The 22,320-nt window shown below is 40.3% G+C and overlaps 1 protein-coding gene across 1 annotated transcript; it reads left to right on the top strand.

Moving 5' to 3' along the window:
- The first annotated feature begins 18,324 nt into the window (after positions 1–18,324).
- Positions 18,325–22,074, top strand: LOC145159672 (protein LEAD-SENSITIVE 1-like). The gene is made up of 3 exons (XM_079078696.1): positions 18,325–18,464; positions 18,597–18,670; positions 21,235–22,074. Exons 1-3 carry the CDS (start codon positions 18,445–18,447, stop codon positions 21,879–21,881), a joined length of 741 nt encoding a protein of 246 aa, XP_078934822.1. The 5' UTR covers positions 18,325–18,444; the 3' UTR covers positions 21,882–22,074.
- The last annotated feature ends 246 nt before the right edge of the window (positions 22,075–22,320 follow it).

Genomic DNA, 22,320 nt, shown 5'->3' on the forward strand with positions numbered 1-22,320 from the left:
CTAATCTTTTATGTTATGTCGCTATGATTTTGATATGTTATATATGTGCTCTATTTAGGATCGTTCCATGTGAACGGTATTCCAGTTCAGGTGTTGTTTGATTCGGGTGCTACCCGATCGTTTGTCTTTCTTGCGCTTAGCAAGAGGTTTCCTGAATCCTCGGGCATGTTGGATTGCTCTCTAGAGGTCGAGATTGCGGACAACCGGTCAGTGCGAGCATCAGAGGTTTTCATAGATTGTGTTTCGAGACTGTTCGAGGAGCGCTCCCTGGTAGACTTGGTTCCCATACCTTTTCGGGGGAACAAGGTTATTATAGGCATGGATTGGATAAGCCCCAATGGGGCGGTGATCGACTGCACGCAACAGTTGGTGCGGATCAGGACCCCAAGTGGGGGAGAGCTGGTGATTCAGGGCGAGAGGCCACAGCGAGGACCAGCCTTATGTTCAGCAGTGAGGGCTAGGCGCTACCTCCAGCAGGGTTGCGCAGGATATGTCGCCTATGTTATGGATACCCGGGAGGCGGGTAAGGCGACGGTGGGCGATGTGCCAGTGGTACGAGAGTTCGCGGATGTATTCCCCGAGGAGTTGCCCGGGATACCTCCGGAGAGGCAGGTAGAGTTCAGGATCGACCTAGTCCCGGGTGCAGCTCCGATAGCCAAGGCACCGTATCGGTTGGCTCCTCCTGAGATGCAGGAGTTGTCTACACAGCTGCAGGAGCTGTTAGACAAGGGATTCATTAGACTGAGAAGTTTGCCCTGGGGAGCCCTGATTTTGTTTGTGAAGAAGAAGGACGGGTCGCATTGGATGTGTATAGATTATCGGGAGCTGAATAAGGTAACGGTTAAGAACCGTTATCCACTCCCGATGATTGATGACCTCTTTGACCTGCTCCAGGGGGCATCTTGGTTCTCCAAGATTGATTTGCGTTTCGGTTATCATCAGATGAGGGTCAGGGAGGAGGATGTGCAGAAGACTGCTTTTCGGGCGCGTTATGGTCACTATGAGTTCGTGGTGATGCCTTTCGGGCTCACCAATGCTCCTGCCGCGTTCATGGATCTCATGAACCGCGTGTGCAGACCGATGTTGGATCGGTCTGTGATAGTTTTCATCGATGACATCTTGGTTTATTCCAAGACGCAGGAGCAGCATGAGGAGCACTTGCGGGAGGTTCTGGATACTTTGAGGAGGGAGAGATTGTATGCTAAGTTCTCCAAGTGTGAGTTCTGGTTGCGTGAGGTACAGTTTCTTGGGAACCTTGTCAACCAGAACGGGATTTCGGTTGACCCGGCCAAGGTAGAGGTCGTGATGAGGTGGGAAGTTCCGAGGTCTCCATCTGAGATTCGGAGCTTTCTGGGACTGGAAGGCTATTATCGGAGATTCATTCAGGACTTCTCCAAGATAGTCGTGCCCCTGACCCGGTTGACGAGGAAAGCCGTGGTCTTTCGCTGGGGGCCTGAGCAGCAGGCCGCATTTGAGACGTTGAGACAGAGATTGTGCGAGGCACCAATCTTAGCCCTGCCGGAGGGCATGGAAGATTTTGTAGTGTATTGCAATGCGTCCATCTCGGGTTTGGGCGCGGTATTGATGCAGAGAGGGCATGTTATTGCTTACGCTTCGAGGCAGTTGAAGCCTCACGAGGCGAACTATTCGATGCATGACTTGGAGCTGGGGGCTGTTGTCTTCGCCCTCAAGATTTGGCGTCATTACCTTTATGGGGTCCGTTGTACCATCTACACGGATCACAAGAGTCTAAGGTACCTCATGGATCAGCCGAATCTGAACATGAGGCAGCGTCGGTGGTTAGACGTGGTGAAGGATTATGATTGTGAGATCCTGTACCACCCAGGAAGGCCAATGTTGTGGCTGATGCTCTTAGCCGCAAGGCAGCGCCAATCAGGGATATTTGCTTGCGGATGACCGTAGTGACTCCACTTTTGGAGCGGATCCGAGAGGCCCGGCTAGAGGCCATGAAGGAGGAACATCGGAAGAGCGAGCGTATTGTGGGTCAGGTTTCCTCCTTCGATTACGAAAGTCGTGGATTGTTGACTCTTCACCGTAGGGTGTGGGTCCCATATCATGGAGGTGTGCGCCAGGTATTGATGGAGGAGGCGCACAAATCCAGGTTTTCTATTCATTTCGGGGCAACGAAGATGTACAGGGATCGTCGTCCTGATTATTGGTGGCCCCGTATGAAGAGGGACGTTGCTTGGTTTGTGGAGAGATGCTTGACCTGCAGGAAGGTCAAGGCAGAGCACCAGAGGCCTCACGGCAAGATCCAGCCGTTCGATATCCCGCTGTGGAAATGGGAGGATATCACTATGGATTTCATCACGAAGCTTCCCAGGACCGCGTGGGGGGTAGATTCGATTTGGGTCATCGTTGATCGATTGACCAAGAGCGCCCATTTTATTCCGATTCAGGAGAGCATTTCGGCCGAAAGGTTGGCCGACATTTATATCAGGGAGGTAGTGGCTCGGCACGGGGTGCCAGTTTCGGTGATTTCCAACAGGGATTTGTGGTTCACTTCCAGGTTCTGGAATAAGTTTCATGACGAGCTGGGTACTCGTCTGCACTTTAGCACCGCCTTTCACCCGCAGACGGATGGTCAGAGTGAGCGGACCATCCAAACTCTGGAGGATATGCTGCGGGCGTGTGTTTTAGACTTCGGAGGTAGTTGGGATACTTACCTTCCTCTGTCGGAGTTTTCCTATAATAACAACTATCATGCGAGTATCGACCGTCCTCCTTTCGAGATATTGTACGGGAGGAAGTTCAGGACCCCGATATGTTGGGGTGAGGTTGGCCAGAGGGTCATGGGGAGTACTGAGGTGGTACTCAAGACTACAGAGAGGATCCAGCAGGTTCGGAGCAGGCTTCAGACCGCTCAGAGTCGGCAGAAAAGTTATGCCGACAAGCGTCGATCGGACCTGGAGTTCCAGGTCGGGGATATGGTACTCCTGAAAGTGTCGCCTTGGAAGGGCGTCATTCGATTCAGGAAGCGGGGAAAGCTAGGCCCCAGGTATATTGGACCCTTCAGGGTTGTAGCCCGGGTGGGCAAGGTGGCATATAGGTTGGACCTGCCAGCCGGACTCAGTCAGATTCATAGCATGTTTCACGTCTCCCAGTTACGGAAGTGCCTGGTGGACGAATCGGCAGTGGTGCCCTTGGAGGATATTCAGGTGGATGACATCCTGAACTACATCGAGCGGCCAGTGGCGATCCTCGACAGGAAGTCGAAGGATCTGAGGAACAAGAGGGTAGAGTTGGTGAAGGTGAAATGGCAGCACCGCAAGGGGTCAGAATGGACTTGGGAGCCGGAGGAAGAGATGAGGCAGCACTACCCCGAGCTTTTTCCAGATTCAGCAGCAGACTTCGAGGACGAAGTCTAAAATAAGTGGGGAAGATTTGTAGCACCCGATTCCTGGTACGTATTTAAATTCAAGAAATATTGCAAATTACTCTGGGACTCGGCGAGTTGGAGGCCCAACTCGTCGAGTAGACTCAACTTTTGATCGGGGTTTAAGTGACCTACTCGATGAGTCGGAAGAACGACTAGACGAGTAGGAGCTGTTTGGATAAAACCCTAATATTTAGGGTTTGCACCCTATTTAAGCAACTTAACTCGTCCCAAACCAGCCTCCATCGCCCCTCTCACTTCCAGAAAACCCTAACTCGAAACCCTAGCCCTTATTGTGTGTTCTTGAGCCTTTTGGTGCCTTTTGTGTGTGTGTTTGAAGTTGAAGGAAGAAGTGGAAGCTTGTGAGTTCTTGAAGAAGCAAGTGGATCCAGAGATTTTGCTCCATTTCTAGTTCATTCAATGTAAAAAGCTTGAACCTTGACTTATCATTTGATAGATCTCCTTTAAGACTTGGATCTTGCCATTTTTGGGACATTTCTAAGCCACCTTTGGGTTTAGCTCATATTGTGTAGTGTTAGCTTCAGATCTGGGACCATTGAAGGTTTCCATGGCATAAAGGTGCCAACTTTATGGCCATGAGAAGCCCATGCATCTTATAAACCCCATTTTATAGCCTTTTGAGCCAAAAACCCCTTGCATGGACATCAAGTTCGTAGCTTTACGTATAAAAAGGACCCTAGGAGGCCAGATCTATGATTTGGATGCATTAAGACCCAGTATAATCGACTGTATAGTCTGGACAAAGAGGGACTCGGCGAGTCGGGACGCTTTTTCCCCCAAAACGTCTTTTGGAAATGGTTTTGGTTGAGTAGAAGGAACACTCAGCCTGCTAGGGGTTTGTCTTGGACCTGGAAATCATAGGACTCGGCGAGTGTATGAACAGACTCGGTGAGTCCAAGGCAATCTCCCAACTTATGAAGACGGACTCGGCGAGTTCAATGGGAACTCGGCAAGTCATAGACTGAACATTTTCTTATGGATGAAGATGAACTCGGCGAGTTGGTTGAAGATTGTCCGATGTGTTGATTGAAGGCGAACTCGTCGAGTTCTTGATAGACTCGACGAGTAGGAACGGGGTTATGGCATTTTGTGGATATGGGGACTCGACGAGTTGGCGGGCCAACTCGGCGAGTCGAGTCAACCAGATGTTGACTTTGACCAAAAGTTGACATTGACCATGGATTTGACTTTGACATTGACTGGGATTGAGTGACCCTTGTAAGGGTTACGAGTATGAGTTGATAACTTAGAAGAATTGTCGTGTAGGGATTGAGGAGTCGGGGAGAGTCGATTTCCACACTGAGATCAGTGCAGACACTATGCGACAGTGAGGTGAGTTACCTTCCAGTAGTGGTGGGTCTACGGCCACAATGTCGGCCCACAAGTAGGAGTTGTGTGTTAGATGATTGTCTTTGTGATATTCATCTAGGTTTGATACTACCTGATATGTTTATGTGCTAGCTTGATATGTTATATGTGATAGTGGTAGCAGGAGGGGAATAGTCCCCAAGTTCGGTTGTTAGGACCGAAGGGTAGGTCAGGCACCCCAGATATGCCTAAGAATATGATTATGTTATGATATTATGTGGTAGTAGTAGGAGGTGAAATAGTCCTCGTGTCTCGGTTGTTAGGACCGAAGGGTAGGTCAGCACCCCAGAATGGCTTGACATGGGTAGGTCAGCACCCCAGAACGGCTTGACATGGGTAGGTCGGCACCCCAGAATTGCCCGACAGCATGTATGCTATGTGATTGTATGGTATGTGGTATGATGGGGGAACTCACTAAGCTTTGTGCTTACAGTTTCAGTTTTCGTTTCAGGTACCTCTTCATCCAAGGGGAAGGAGCCAACAGTGTAGCAGCGCGTCACACACACATGAGTTCCGCATTAAGTTTTCTGGGATTGTACTCTGATATTTATTACTATTGATGATATGGTTTGAGACACGTTGTTACGGTTGTTATAAATTGATATGATATTGGCAATGTTTTTGGTAAACTATTTACTAGTTACTTAATTAAAAATGAAATTTTTGGCCTTGAAATTTGGGATGTTACAGTGTTATAGTGAAGAAGATTGTAACGCCCGCATATTCGGGCTAGTCAATTTAGAGATAATAAGCCTTAAAAATGATTTTTTTATAGAAGATTATCTAGGATAAATAATCTTAACAATTGTAATAGTTAGGGTCAACAATTGTAACCTATATGACGTTATAAAGAAGAATTATATGAATATTACGTGTTTCATGATTATTTTAATATAATAAAATAGGAAAAATCAGTCGAATCGTCCGTAAATCGTAAAAATATGTGCGCCGATATATATATATATATATATATATATATATATATATATATATATATATATATATATATATTATATTTAGAAAGTACATATATTCCCGATCCCAAAAATATAAATTTCGTCGAAATCCGTTTGAATTAGATATTATTTTTACAAGATATAAAAGTCAGTCGCGTACAAGGAATGTATGACGTAAAAAGCTACAAAGAGAATGACTGGCTTTTAGCTAATGCCACCAAAAAGAACATTGTAGTACTCCTTAAAATAGAAATTTCGAGAAAAAGAATGTCAAAAACGGAGTCCGTATGAGAGAATTATGATTTTAGCAAAATCATTTAATTTTATAAAAATATGGATGAAAAATAAAGTCAAAATTAGACAACAGAGTCTAAACGAAAGTTGTAGATCTCGTCGATAGCTACGCGTGGATATAAAGAACGTCAAAAACGAAGTTCGTATTAACGAGTTATAATTTATAATAACATATTTACGTATTAAAATAAAATATAAATCATATATACATATACATATATATACATATGTATATATCAAGGTTGTAAAAATCGCTCGACGGTAGCTCGGCGGTCGACTCGGGTCAAGCAATTAATCGGTTTGGCGGGGATTAATCAGAGGATTAATCGGGGACCATAAATTACTAATAAAACTATTTTAAAACTTAATATATCTTAAGAAAAAAATAGTATTTGAAAATTTAAAATTTTTAAATTTTGAAAAATTGAAATATTTTGTATAATATTTGAAAATTTGAATATTAAAAAATTTAAAATTTTGAATTTTTTAAAATCTTCCCGCCAAGGACCGCCTAGGACCGCCAAGGACCGCCTAGCCCGAGTTTGACCGATATTGACCAGATTCCGCCAAGCATCCCTAATCGTAATCAGTTGCAGACCGCCAAGCTCCTAGGCGGCCGCATAGGCCCATATTTACAACACTGGTATATATCATTAGAAAGGTATCGACGATGCGGTCGTTATAAGACTAGTATTGAGTACTTTCGACATTAGTTTAGTACAAATATCGTTAAATCTATTTAAAATAGTATTATAAAGGGGTGTTTAATCGTTTAACTAACTATAGATGATAGTTTTTGAAAATTCAATTACTATAAATAAGAGGCTCTAAGCTCTAATATTTCTTGTACCATTCTCTTGATTCAAGAGTCTTTCTCTTCTTATCCCCCGAGCATTTTGGTCCCTTGTGATTCAACTTCTCTTTCTGTAGTTTTAGTATAGTAAGGTGAGCACTGAAGCGCTACAAGAATCTTTTTAGAAAGATTCAGCGACAAAGTTCTGTCCGCGCAAAGCCCGGTTTCTCGCTAAACCACTTGTAACCGAGTTATGTGTACCGTACTTTAAGTATAACTTATGTTTAAGTTCTTTATCGTTATTATGAACCTATAAGCAATATATGAGTTAAGTATAATAAATTATAAATTATACAAAGTGTTATTATAATACATTTTAACTACTCGCGGTACCCTTGAAGAAGATGTATATATGTCTCTTCGTCAAGGTTATCATACTCGAGGTGATAATCGTGTATGTAAACTGTTAAAATATCTTTATGGTATTAAGCAAGCACCTAGGAAGTGAAATGAAAAATTAAGTGCTTCTCTTTATGAATTTGGTTTTGTGCACAGTATAAATGACTATTCATTATTTGTTAGAAATAAAGGTAATTCGAATGTGATTCTTTTAGTTTATGTTGATGACATTGTTTTAACCGAAAATTATGAAAAATTGATTGACAATGTTAAGAAATTTCTTAAATAAAAATATTTGATTAAAGATTTAGGGAAATTGATTTTTTTTGGGCATTGAAGTTCTTTATACTGAAAATGGTGTTTGTTTGTCTCAGAGGAAATATTGTTTGGAATTGATTCATGATTTTGGTTTTTTAGGTTATAAACCTATTAAGATACCTCTTGATTTAAATATTGTTATAAGTGACATTGGTATTGATGGTAAAGATTATATTTTGTTTAATATTACAAATTATTAGAAATTGATTGGCAAATTGATATATTTAACCATTACTAGACCTGATATATCTTTTACTGTTCAGGCTCTTAGCCAATTTATGCATTCACCTAGGAAGTATCATTTAAATGTGGCTCTTCGTGTATTTGAGGTATTTAAAACTCAATCCAGGAAGAGACATTAGTACTGTAAAAGATGGTCTTAATTCATTAAGTACCTATGTGGATGCTGATTGGGCAAGGTGTGTTTCATCTAGAAGGTCTGTTATAGGATACTGTGTTAATTTTGGTAACTCTATTATCTCTTGGAAAAGCAAGAAATAGGATACAATGTCAAGATCCTCTACTAAATCTGAGTATCGGTCACTGGCTTCCGTTACTTGTGAAATCATGTGGATTCTTAAATTGTATTTTGATATTGGGTTTAAAATTTTGATTCCCACTGAAGTTTTTTATGATAATGATTCAATTATTAAATTACTTTGAATCCTGTGTTTCATGAAAAAAAAACAAAACATTTTGAAGTGGATGTTCATTTTGTAAGAGTTAGAGTTTCAAAAGGTGTTTTGAAAATTATTAAAATTGTTTCAGAAAATCAGAGAGCTAATATTTTTACAAAGCCATTAAATATAAGACAACATGATTTTCTTTATAATATGTTAGGTCTCTATGATCCGTTTAATTCAAATTGATTTCTGATTCTTCTCAATGTTTATCTTGATAGGGGTGATGAAATATTGGTATAAAGGTGCAAGATCAACATTGATAAAAATAAGTTAATTGTTTGGATTTTGTAAGTTATTGGTTGTTGGAGGGTATGTTCTGTCAATATCATTTGTGCAAGGATTGCGACTCATTTACTTCAAACTCACAGAAACACGCAGACTTTGGGTCGGTTAATGGGTCAGGGTTTTATATGGGTTTTACCCATATTTTCCCCGATTCTTTACTCGGAGTATATATTTTAGCAGCTCAGTGTAAATCAGATGAAAGATTCATTTTTGTTCACTTTCATACACTCTCGTCTTCGTCTAGTTCTCTCTGTTGATTAGGGTTCATACAGTTCTTGTTTGTTCATATTCTTTGTAATCTCAGAGTTAGATTTAGGTTATGTTGTAATTCATTGAGTGTGAGTGTGATTGTAGTGAGGTTTTTCCCTTGTAAGTACCTGAAAACCAACTGGATCTTAGTTTAATCAATAAAAGATCTGTTGATGTTGTCATTCTGTCTGTGATTTTATCGTTTCCAATGCTTATGCAAGATCGAGATATGCGAAAAGTTTGAGTTAGGTGTGGGAGGAGGAGGAGGAAGAAGATCGGTTTCATTCGGCATCTTCAAGATGAAATAAATTTAGTTAGATCGAGTTTGTCCATAAAATATTTTTTAACCCTAAATGAATTATTAACAAGGCCAAGATCCATATTTCACTTTGCAATGTGTAAATGGATGTCGTACACACACAAAAAAGTTACTTAGGTAGGCAAAACAACTTGCCAATTTCAAACTTTTGAAACTCTTAGATCATTTGAGATTCATTGACGTTCAATGGCATGTTAATCTCGATTGGGCTCATCTCAAATTTAATGTGAGGATTGTAACACCTGGTTTAAGTTGGAAAGGATTTATGCATGGACTCGGCGAGTTGGGAGGTCAACTCGTCGAGTAGGGTCGTAAGATCACAAAACGTGGAACGGGACCGACTCGGCGAGTCCGAGCTGTTTCAAGAAAACCCTAAATTTTGGGTTTTCCCCCTATATAAACGTCATTATCCGCCCCAGTAGCCTCCCTTCGCACCTTAGAAGAACGTTTACGGCCGCACACCCTCTTGTGAGTGAAGTAAGATCAGTTGGGAGCTTATCCTTGAGATTTTTGGGAGGATTTCAAGCTTGAAGAAGGAGTATCAAGGGGAACGCACTAGATTTAGCATCTAGTTCGCCTTGGGCATTGATTTGAGGTATGAATTTGTTACCTTAAGCATAAATTCTAATTGAGAGTTGTGGCCAACTTTGAGGAAATATAAGCAACCTTGGATCTGGACATATCACAAGGATATGGTTCTAGATATGGACCTTCTTAGGTCCCAAGAATCATAAAGTTGCACCCTTTATTAAGCCCTTTCCTCTCCATGCATGAAAACCTTGTTGGAAGGATTCGGACATACTTTCGGGTGAGTCTGAACTCAAACTGAGGATCGGTAAAATTTTCAAAAGAAACATGTTTATAAGTAAAGCATTTCTAAGGCAAGAAAGGGTGTGGTGCGTGCAATCAACCGAGCTCAAGTAAGTTTCCCAAGAATACCCACATTTGTTATCTGTTATGATCTGATTATGAATCTGTGAATCGCATGATAGTTAGGGCTAAGGGAGATGCCTGTATATGTTGTATGAATTGGTAGACTTGCATGCTAGAGCTGAGTAGTTAGCAATAGGTTGGCCTGATATGTGGTGTTGTTAGCCTTGGGAATATTTGATGTCATGCTGGAATGAGAATGATAATTGGTATTTGTAACTGCAACGTGTATGCTTTTAAAATTGTATACGGTTAGGAACTTATAGCCTTAGAATAATTGATTTGGCCTTATTTCATGTTCCTTGTCTGGTTGTGGTCCAAGGGTAGAGTCTATTATTCGACAGTCTATTAGATCCTGTTCTGTGTATAATCTGCATGCATAAGGCAGCCGACAGTGAGAATGGATGGCTGGCATCATGAGGAGTTCCGCAGCAGCTGATGGCAGGGTGAGGTTGGGAACCTAGGAAAGCCTAGGGTATGCTCTAGTAAGTTAGTGAGGCAGTTCAGTGAGGTTGGGAACCTAGGGGGGATCCTAGGAGGTGCTTCGGTGGATGTTGCATTGCTGATTAGCAGACATTTAATACATCATGGGAGTAGGTGACTTAGAGGATTCGGGATGATTCCGAAGGAAAGTATGGATAGGTGTGGAAGGTAGTATTGGGCCCGTACTACTGAAAGCACAGGATCCATACTCGAATCGGGGAAAGTCTTGGAGAATCTAAGAAGCTTATGGAAAAAGAATTTTTTTTGATTATGCTCTGATCATGGAAATAGTAGCATTGCAGGTTGAGGATGGGCACGCATGGGGATAGACCATGGTTTGGGTCCGACTCCTGTAGTGAGCTAGTTAGTGGAAGGACTGGCAGGGTTTTGAGTTCGCGTTGGATTGAGGAGATGGAAGGCGTCTTCCGCACCAGTCCCTACCCTAGGGGAGTCAGGGTTCGGTTCGCCTTGGACCTCTTGCATCGGGCGGCGAGGAGTTGTTGGGAATTAATTGTGCGATCTTCTGCGTCGTCCGAATTGGAGGCTATGTCTTGGGAGGAGTTTGTGGCCCGGTTTAGGGCAGATGTTACTCCAGCTATTGCAGTCGGCCGTCGGCGTTTGAGTTGGTGAGCGTGTCAAGATGCCAGACCCTGAAGGAAATGACTCCCAGAGACCGAGGGCGGGAGTTCGACTTGGATCACCTTGGGAAGAGAGGTTCATACCAGGTGCATACAGTGGAGGGCTCGAAGAAGAAACCCAGGATTTTGGGCCATCGTGTGAGGGGCCGGCGGGGCCGGAGCCAGTGCAGTACGTGCGGGAAACTGCGATGGAGTTTGTCATGCCAGGGGTCTGGGATGCTACAATTGCGGCCAGATTGGTCACGTCAGCAGGGATTATCCTCAGGGGGCAGGCTCGTTATGTTTTCACTATGATCAGATGGGCCACAAGAAGGCCGACTGTCCGTTGATCAAGGGAGGAGCGACGAGCGCGCCTGCTCCGGCCATACTGAGGTACACCGATGGGCGAGAGAGTAGGCCAAGAGCCCCAACAGAGAGGAGCCGCACTTTGCAGTATCAGACAGGGGAGATCAGGACTTCAGCTGGCGAGGTTGCGGGTATGTACCTTTTTTTTCTGGCTCTATCCGTACCTTGTGGTTGTTATCTTGCATCGGTCTGAGTAAGTGTACCTTTGGGTTTGTTTACCTGTTTATGTTTGGAATATATCTTCAAGAATTATCGTATGCCAATTACATACCATGAATTATTACGTGGTTAGTGAAAGGTCGCTTCCCTTTTAGTGGGTTTGGGGTGTTCAGTATTATATTGGTTTATGACTAAGGACGGTGCATGAGTATTACGTGGTAGGTTGCTGACTAGGGTTTCGGTAGGTCGGTTATCCGACGTCGCCAGGGATAAGTAGGTTTAGCTTTTGTGTTTGGCTAGCAATGGGGCGCTTGTGTTGATCGGCGCAGGATTTGGGCGGGTCATGCATATTGATGGAAATGGATCGGAGATCCATAAGGTGTAAGAGGTGGAAGAACATCGTCGAGCCAAAGTGGGGGAGAAACAGGTGGCTGTTTAGGCCTCGGTTGTGTTGGTGAGAGTTCAGGAAACTCCCAATCGCCGGTTGGCATCGCCTTGACAATGCATAGTGAGCAGTAGGAATCCATAGGTGAGACCCAAACTCCTGATGAGATATAGGATTCGGCTCGATGAGTGCGACGATGTGATAGTGAAGTATGGCAAGACCATGGGTGGTAAGAATAGCTGGATGGAATTAGTGCTAGGCTGCGATAAGTACGTAGCATTCATTGGTCTGAATTAGGCTATTTATGTGATGGTCACATGCACGAAAGGGAGATCAGCTCGTGCTTTGGGCAAGACCAGCCAGGGTCGTCAGGGAATTATTCTCTGTTTTAGGATTGAGGGTCTTCGGTGTCCGTGGGCGAGCTTGGGTGATTATGGAAATTCAGGTTGGAACTGGTAGAGACTGTTAAGTCAAGGGCTGAATCTTGAGATACAGGATCATGCGAATGAGTAGTGCATGTTACAGTAGGGCTACAGCTGAGCAGCCCTGATATTAGATCTTATAGGAACCTAGTAGGTGGACCGGGTGCAAGACTGGTCGTATCAAGGAATCGGCTAAGGGTAGTCATTAATCGGTTGAGTAAAGGATGACGGGAAGTCATGGTGCATTATGAAAATGCCGATTCGAGGATCTCTGTATAGGAGCAGAGTATCAATTCGGTTTTGGATAGGAACCCGAATCGAAATTCGCGCATGTTTGGTGCAGGATTTTGTTTCGGTGAGATGAGATGTGGGGCATCTATATGCCAACGGCATTGAGGGCAGAATTCCAGGGTGGTGAACGTGTTGGTATTGATGGTAGTCTAAGCCATTGTGATGTGTCTCGGGTAGCTCTATCTTTAATAGAGCCACGATATGTCGGAATCAGGAAACGGCAGGTCGAAGGAGACCGGGTATGATGTAAGACTATAGCTATCCTAGTAGTATTCACCATTTTGCGTCGGATTCAGTAGCGACAGGCTGCCAGCCTATCACTATTGGATGGATCAGTCGGATGGAAGGAGATAGGGCAGTTATGGTTAGACGAGGTATCCTTCGGAGGTCGCAGGGGACTGCTGAGTGTGTTTTGGCTCAGCAATCGGGTAGGTGTACGGTGTTCCGGACAGTTGGTAGACAGGTTGGGGCCAGGGGGGTCCCCGGTTGTTCTTCTGGAAAACAGCCATGTGGCAGCAAGAGGAGTAGGAGCGACTTCATTGACTTGGGGTCTGTGCGTAGAATTGTTTGTTATTCGGTAGTCGTAGTTGATCGAGGATTTAGTTCGTTAGGAAGCCTCAAGGCATTGCGAGTGGGAAGTATTCTATTTAGATTGGTTATCTTGTGGAACCAGTTCGATGATGATGATTTGATGTAGGCAGTCTGTCAGGGTGACAAACCATCTCGAAACTTCAGTTGTTAGATGAAGCAGATATGATCAGGTTGCGAGTAATTCGTTCATTCTTGGATTTCGTGTTGCTGAAGGTGTCGCCCTGGAAAGGGAATATCAGGTTTCGGAAGAGAGGCAGGATGAGGCCTCGGTATATAGGCTCGTTCAGGATCACGACACGGGTGGGCAAAATAGCATATCGCTTGGATCTGCCAGAGGAGCTTAGTCAGATTCACAACACGTTCCATGTGTCGCAACTTCGGAAGTGTGTCACAGACGAGGCTGCGGTTGCTCATTGGGAGATATCCAGGTGGATGAGAGCTTGAACTACATAGAGAAGCCCGTTGCCATCTTAAATAGGAAGACAAAGGCTCTTCGGAATAAGGAAATAAGACTGGTGAAAGTGCAATGGCAACATCGTAAGGGCTCTGAATGGACTTGGGAGCCGGAAGAGGAGATGCGAGAGCATTACCCAGAATTGTTTGGGTCAGCAGACTTCGAGGATGAAGTCTAGTTCAAGTGGGGGAGTTTGTAACACCTGGTTTAAGTTGGAAAGGATTTATGCATGGACTCGGCGAGTTGGGAGGTCAACTCGTCAAGTAGGGTCGTAAGATCACGAAACGCGGAACGGGACCGACTCGGCGAGTCGATGTCCGACTCGGCGAGTCCGAGCTGTTTAAAGAAAACCCTAAATTTTAGGTTTGCCCCCTATATAAACGTCATTATCCGCCCCAGTAGCCTCCCTTAGCACCTTAGAAGAACGTTTACGGCCGCACACCCTCTTGTGAGTGAAGTAAGATCAATTGGGAGCTTATCCTTGAGATTTTGGGGAGGATTTCAAGCTTGAAGAAGGAGTATCAAGGGGAACGCACTAGATTTAGCATCTAGTTCTCCTAGGGCATTGATTTGAGGTATGAATTTGTTACCGTAAGCATAAATTCTAATTGAGAGTTGTGGCCAACTTTGAGGAAATATAAGCAACCTTGGATCTGGACATATCACAAGGATATGGTTCCAGATATGGACCTTCTTAGGTCCCAAGCATCATAAAGTTGCACCCTTTATTAAGCCCTTTCCTCTCCATGCATGAAAACCTTGTTGGAAGGTTAGTTTTGGTGATTATGGCCATGTGAGGCTTTGCATGCACGTAAAGTTTGCAACTTTACGTGTTATCCACACTAGTAGAGTATAGATCTGAAGTTTGGGGCCTTGAGTCCCACTGGAAGAGGCCGTAAACATAATGGACTAATAGGGACTCGGCGAGTCGTGCAAGAGACTCGGTGAGTCGATAGGGTTTTCTCGTGTTCGGCCAAGAGTTTACGGCCAAGAGTGTACGGCCAAGGGTGTTCGACCAAGGGTTTACGGTCAGAGGTGTATGGCCGTACACACCAAGGAACTCGACGAGTCCCTCGGGTGACTCGGCGAATCGGCGAGTAAAGCAGGGAACCCGACGAGTGATTGATTGTACTCGACGAGTCAAAGTAAATATGGACTGTTGACCTTCACTATAGACTTTGACTTTGACCAGGGTTGACCCTGGGGGTATTTATGGGACTATGCTGAGATATTATTCATTGATTATAGGCAGTTGGGAAGAGCAGCATAGGGCATACCTGAATTCAGTTGTCGATTCAGCTTTGTGAGGTGAGTCTTCTCACCATACCAATGGGTCTAAGGCACCAAGTCCGGCCCATTTTATGATAGTTGGTATACTTGCCATGTAGAGGTGTGTGATATGTATGTATGCGTGATATGCTGTAGAGATAGCCTTGTGGCTAATGGTAGAGACAGCCTTTATGGCTGATGGTAGAGATAGCCTTGTGGCTAATGGTAGAGACAACCTTTATGGCTGATGGTAGAGATAGCCTTGTGGCTAATGGTAGAGATAGCCTTGTGGCTAATGGTAGAGATAGCCTTTGTGGCTAACAGTGGAGATAGTTTGTATAGCTAATCGATATGTGCCAATGGTAGAGATAGCTTTTATAGTTATTTGATATGTGATATGTAGCAGAAGTAGCTTTTATAGCTAATTGATATGTGCTCATGGTAGAGAGAGCTTTTATAGCTATTTGATATGTGATATGTGGTAGAGTAGCTTTTATAGCTGATTGATATGTGATAACGGTAGAGATAGTGTTTTACAGCTAATACAATATGTGTTATGTGGATTGTGTGTGGGGTATGCTCTGGGGGACTCATTAAGCTTTGTGCTTACTGTTTACAGTTTTGGTTTCAGGTTGCATCGATTTGGAAATGAAGGGCTCGGATTGATCGCAGTGCACACACCTATGATTTCCGCAATGAATGGTTTTGGGACAAACTCTGATAATTATTTTACTTAATGATGATTTGGAATGTTTGAAATAAATGGTATCAATATTTTAGCTATATTAAAAATGAAAATTTTATTTGTAAAATTTGGGTCGTTACAAGGATGCCGCAAGCCATTAAATAAATGGTGAATTAACCATGCAAAACCGCTTGAACCTTGACATAAAATTATTCTAATATTGATGTGCCGGTTAGCTACACACGCTCCATCGACAGAATAATTTCATGAGCGACTCATCATTTAAATTTATATTCTCACAAATGGTGTGCCGGTTAACCACACACACTCCATCATTATAATATAACCAAAATGTGTGTTTTCATGGGAAGCACACGACTCACGTTTTCACATTATATAAAACATGATTATTTTGTTTTATTACTTGATTAATACTTTTAATCTTGAAAGACAAAATCTAATTGAACCCTTTCGGTAACTCCACTCTCAAAATACTATAGGTGATGAGGGAGGTAAGTGTGAAGCATATTAAAAACCGACTTCATTAGGAATCAAAGAGACCTCCTTAAACCGTGTATTAGAGCGAGTGAGTCTAGTCTTGATGCAACGACAATGTCTTTTATTATTAACATGTGAGGACACATGTGGTATTAACATTTTACGTATAATAAATAATATCATATTTAAGCTTTTGGATTTACGTTCTTGACTTTTCTAATTTAATTTTCTCATTAGAAAAAATTCAGGATAATATTCAAATTTTAATCTGGTTTAAATAACATTAAAATATAATTAATTAATATTCAAATTTAATTCCAATTAAATATTACTCCAAATTAATTATCAAATTTAAATATTCAGATTTATCCAGTTCAAATAATATTTTAAAATTGAGGTTTATCCCCATATTTTCAAAACTAGTAAAAATCCCGAAAACCCGATAGTCACATCGCACCTGCAGTTGACATGTTTTTTTTTGGTTTTTGTTTTTCACAAAGTTTTGTACCATAACCAAAACAGTTAGGCTCTGATACCACTGTTGGGGATTGTTGACATCAAGTACACATTACATAGGTAGCATAAAAATCAAAATTGATATACCTAAGTACACATACAACCTAAAGATCTATGTTTTACTATTATAGCACCCTACTTTGAAAAACGACTTTAGAAGATATTTACTAACCTCTTGTTGATTCCCTTGTGATATACGTACGTGCCAACTTAGTTGCAAGATGAAGGATCCAAATAAGAATCCCTTTAATGAAATTAAACCCACAACACCAAAAGCAAGAAAGAATTAAACCAATCTAGGGTTTAATCGAAAATCACCGAACCCTAGGAGAGGGGTTATGATTTTCTTCCAAGGAGAAGAAGGAGAAAGAGGGGACGAAATTCTGAAGGATTAATTAGCCTCTAGGGTTTAACCCTATCAGTCTATTTATTTATAGGTAGTCGAAGAGTACTCTAGAAGGATACATACTCTAAGGTTTTATCATAATCATTTCCCTATTTCAAACTTGTCATATCTTTATCAAAGGGATATGCAAAACCGTCCACCCTCTTTACAGGGGGTTCTAGAACATTTCAATTAATTCATTGGATTAATTAAAATTTAACCTTCTTAATTAATTAATTTATCAAATAATTTCAAATTAATTTATTAATTTCTTAATAAATTAATACATTATTAATCTCTATTTCCTTATGCTATTTCGATTCTTAGGCCAATCTAAAATGAACATACTATTATTGGAAATATTACCAAAACAGTTAATGACTACGGACACCATTTCCAACAAAATAGTATAAAGTTAATAAAAAGAGTTTTATATCTTTTAAGTGTTTTAATGAGAAAAGAATAAGAGTTTATAAAAGAAGTTAAAGATTTCAAATTGATTTAAAGAGAAAAGACGAAAAGAATTTATTTAAAGATATAAGAATTGAGACATTGATTAACAAAAGATTTATAAGATTTCTAAATGCTTTTTCAAATGAGTAAAGAGTACGATTTCTTATACAAAAGTTTTGAATGATTTCAAGGAGTTTTCATAAGATTTTAAAGATATATCATAGGTCAATGAAGGAGTGATTCCTTAACTACAAACATGATGAAATCATGATATCACTAAGACATTCCTCATGCCTAACATATAATTTTGACATGTATTCAAGTGACTAGAGACCGGAGCTTAGAGGATTTGAGATATTATAAAGATCATTGTTACGTTGTGATAGCTTATCTTATGTAATCATATATAAAATTTTATGATTATCCACTAAAATCCCTTTTAAACAAAACTGTTTTGAGTACTTTTAAGATATTGAGATCGTTTTCTGCAAAAAAAAAATGTTTATATATTTTTTTTAAAAACGATTTAAATAATTTTAAAATTTAAAATAAAAAGCGGTGATATATTTAATAAGACTAAAATAGTAATTTTATATAAAATTGACACCAAATGACACAAAATGAACCCATAAAGAGCACTCAAGCAAGAAATTGAAATGACTAAGACCTATCCGAATTATAAAATAAAAGGGCTAAAGATATTACTTTTAAAGACCATTTATATATACTAATATATTCATTACTTTAAGACTAAGACTTTAACTTTCAATGTTTTGTTAATCTTGTAAAGGACACTTTAACTTTTTCTGAGAACAATAAACATGAAGGGTTCCATGATCACCATTTTCAGAAGAAAAGATGGGTTTGCTCTCTAACAGGTAAAGGCCTTTTCCAATAATCTTCAGATTCAGCTTCACAATTACGTGTACGACATTCAACAATTTTCAAATTCAGCTCCACGAATATGTGGGTGAATAATTTGATGAAGAAACTTGATTTTCCCAATGCAGAGTGGATAGAGAGAGTCTGAAACTAGGAGATCACATATATTCATGGCGTGCTGCTTATATTTACGCTCATCACGGTATAATTCTCTCAATTTTTTACTACTTGTTTTGTTTCTTCGTCAATCTCTGTTTGGAATCGAGTTAATTTGACATACGACAGATCTAATTTACGTTATTTCATCTAATTGAAAACCCTAGTTCCCAATTACTTTTTGTTCCTTTTGTAATCGATTGTGTTTTATGTACGAATCTTTCTTGTAGCTGTTCGTTTAAGTAGTTTTACTGATGGATTCGCGTTTTCATTTCTGCACATGAGTCATGATTGACTATGGAAGTTTTCTTAAAATTTTCATCAAATTTCGATAGGTTCCAAATTCGGATCTATTGTTGATTTGATCTTCTTACTATAAAGTTGTGTTTTATTTTAAGATATTTCGGATATTTGAAATCCAAAAATATGTTTTTTTTATATAATTTATCTTATTGTTATATTAATTTTAAACAACAAATTAGGAAGATTTAGATCAAGGTTAATGGGTCTATTATCCTATTTACATGATTTTTGATTGTTTTGTTATTTTTTATGATGATTTTTTTTATTTTATATGTTTTCAGCAACTATTTATTGGTGTTGTGATTATAATTTGTTAAACTAATGTTGTTGCCTTTTATTTGAACCATCTTCTTGCTGTTTTGACTTTTGACTCACATCAATAGCATGTTATTGTTTTCTACTGCACACTGTTTTAAATTGTGGATCTTCAAGCTATTAAAGGATGAAAGCTTAATTGTTAATTTTTGGGGTAATTACTACTCTAGCCAAATTAAGGAAGTGATTAGCAATTTTTAGCCAAAAATTAGTAAATGTCCAAATATAGCCCACGAAACCGTAGGTTTCTATATTCGTCTACTGTTTCGCCAATTCGTCTACTGTTTCGTGTTTTGTATAATTTTTTTTTTTTCATTTCTAAGAAACAAAACCGTAGGTTTATTAAAACCTACGGTTTCCTCTCGGTTTAGCTACGGTTTCCCAAACCGTAGCCTACGGTTTTGGGAAAAAACATACGTTTTTTTTTTTTTTTTTTAAAGTCTACTGTTTTGGGGTTTAATCTACTGTTTTGTCAAAAAAACTATGGTTTTGGGGTTTAATCTACTGTTTTGTCAAAAAAAAAAATTCCGTACGGTTCATACGAAACCGTAGGTGTACAAGTCGACACTGTACAATCTGTGCATTGGGCACTTGTACACCGTAGGTTTCGTATGAAACCTACGGTTTTATATTTTTTTTTTTCGATTTTTTTCAAAAAAAACTTAACCCTATATACAAAACATACTCTTAATCACAAACACGGTAAAATTTTGATGAAAAGTAGACAAACCTGGTTGTTATTCGGGTGCTCCATTAAGAGAAAAAAATTGCCAAACCATCAAAAAAATAGGAAAAAATGACCTAATGTGAAAATTTTTACATTATATACTTTGGGCTAATGGGCCATAAAAAAGTAAACGAGCCTGTGAAACAGTAGCTCATTAGGGAAAAAAAGTAGTCTTAGGGGAAAAGTGTAGTCAACTGTGGAAAAGAGTAGTCAACTGTAGGTTGACTACTCTTTTGTGGGTTATTTTTCGCTAAGTGGTTTTTTTGGCTATTTTTTGATAAGTAATTAAGGATTTTGGCTAGATTTGTATTTTCCCCTTAAATTTTTTTGCTAATACTTAATGGTTCACTGTTTTGTGTTTCATAAATTGATTATTAATTGTTTTTAGTTTATTTGAATTTAGTTTCATCTAGTAGGCTATCAACATGGTAATATGTTAATACTAAATTGTTAATATTGGTTCTTTAATTTAAATGACATTTGATAGTGACCAAAAAGTTAAGAATTTTTGATAGCCGATTTTGGCATCCGAAAACCAAAATTCACCATTCGAATTTTTGGATATTCGGTTTTGACCACCCTACCAAACACGGTAGGGTTATAATTTGGACCACTGGAACTGGAGGATCTGGATCTGGTAAGCGTCAACAGGTTTGGGACCAAGGTCAACCATTTTTTGCAAAATAGGTCGGGTCTAAGAGCCGGTCCAGTCCAAATGCTCACTCTTACGTCCAAGAACCGGGAACTAGACTTGGTAAGCCAAGTCTCAACAGGTCTGGTCCAAGGTCCACCAATTTTGCAAAACTGGTCCGGTCCAAATGCTCACCCCTAAAACACGACATGTTTTATAATATTTTAAATCACTTCAAGATTGAAGGCAAACATGCAACAAACTACATCGCTAACTTTTTTTTGGATTGCATACTTAAAAAAACCATATTCCTAGATCTTTGTGCTCATAACATTACTATGCATAAAAGGTTGGACTCTATTTAAAAGGAATACTAATTTTTTTTCTAGGAACACAACAAAATTCTGGCTCGCTGAATCAATTATCTATATTACATTTATAACCAATTTAAATTATTTGCATATAATAAATTATCGTATTAATGAAACAACATATAATGAATAACAAAATAACAAAATTAACTATAAACTATTATTTTAAAAACAATAACCTAAAAACGAATAACTTCAAAGTTGAAGGACCAATTGTACTAGTGAAACTTTAAAACCATAGTTGGTTATCTGATAACTGACAGGTATCTACATTGGTGATGAAAAAGTGATCCATTTCACGAGACACGGTCCAAAAGTAGGAACATCATCAGTTCTCGATGTCCTCATGGTCAGCTCAGTGCCAACACCCTCTCTAACCTCATGCCCTAACTGCACTCACACCGAAAACAACAATGAAGTTATAACCTCTTGTCTCGATTGTTTCCTCGCCGGTGGAGTCCTCTACCGTTTCGAATACTCCGCCAACCCCGCCGTCTTCTTCGTCAAAGCCCGCCGCGGCACTTGCACGTTTGCCGCCAGCGACCCGCCAGGGGCCGTCCTCCACCGCGCAAATTACCTCCTTGACAAAGGCTTCGGTTGCTACAACATTTTCAAGAACAATTGCGAGGATTTTGCCATATATTGTAAAACTGGCCTTCTTGTTTCCGGAAAAAAGTCAATGGGTCAAAGTGGACAGGTGGCCTCCCTCATTGATGGGCCCCTTGTGGGGTTCCTTTCGGTTGTGGTTAAGCTTGTGAAGACGAATGTTTATGTGAAGACAGCGTCGGTGGCATCGAGTGTGGCTACATATTGTGTTACTCGGTATGCTACGGATATTGGTATAAGGAGTGATGTGGTTAAGGTTCGTGTGGAAGATCTACCGATAAAGCATCATAATATTGCTACCTAGGAATCTAGGATTGGGTGGTTGTTTTTTTTTAAGAATGTTTTTGTGTCAAATGTTTGTTACTAGGCCTATGATCTTATGGATTTGGGCTTTAGATGCTTGTGTTTTTTTCTTCTTGTTTTTAAGCTCTATGTTAAGGAAAACGAAAACGAAATGGTTGATGTGTTTGGGCTTATGGATTTTAGTGAGTGATTTATTGTTTTTTGTGCATAAAAACAATTACGGCATATAAACCCAGTTCCGGAAAGTGATAAAAACAAAAAATTTGAGAAGGATTCTCATAAACTAATTCGACCTTGAGATGCTTATATACCACACTATTGTCCGAGTAGAAACATAAGATCTGCAAAACAAAAAAACAAAGACGACTGTGATTAAATTTTAGTAAGAACATAAGAAGAGATTGAAGTGACAAAGTGCAAAAAAAATAAATAAAAAAATA

Source organism: Lactuca virosa, chromosome 2, assembly GCF_052849685.1.
Source record: "Lactuca virosa cultivar CGN04683 chromosome 2, Lactuca_virosa_CGN04683_v6, whole genome shotgun sequence".
In the NCBI taxonomy this organism is placed as follows: Eukaryota; Viridiplantae; Streptophyta; class Magnoliopsida; order Asterales; family Asteraceae; genus Lactuca; species Lactuca virosa.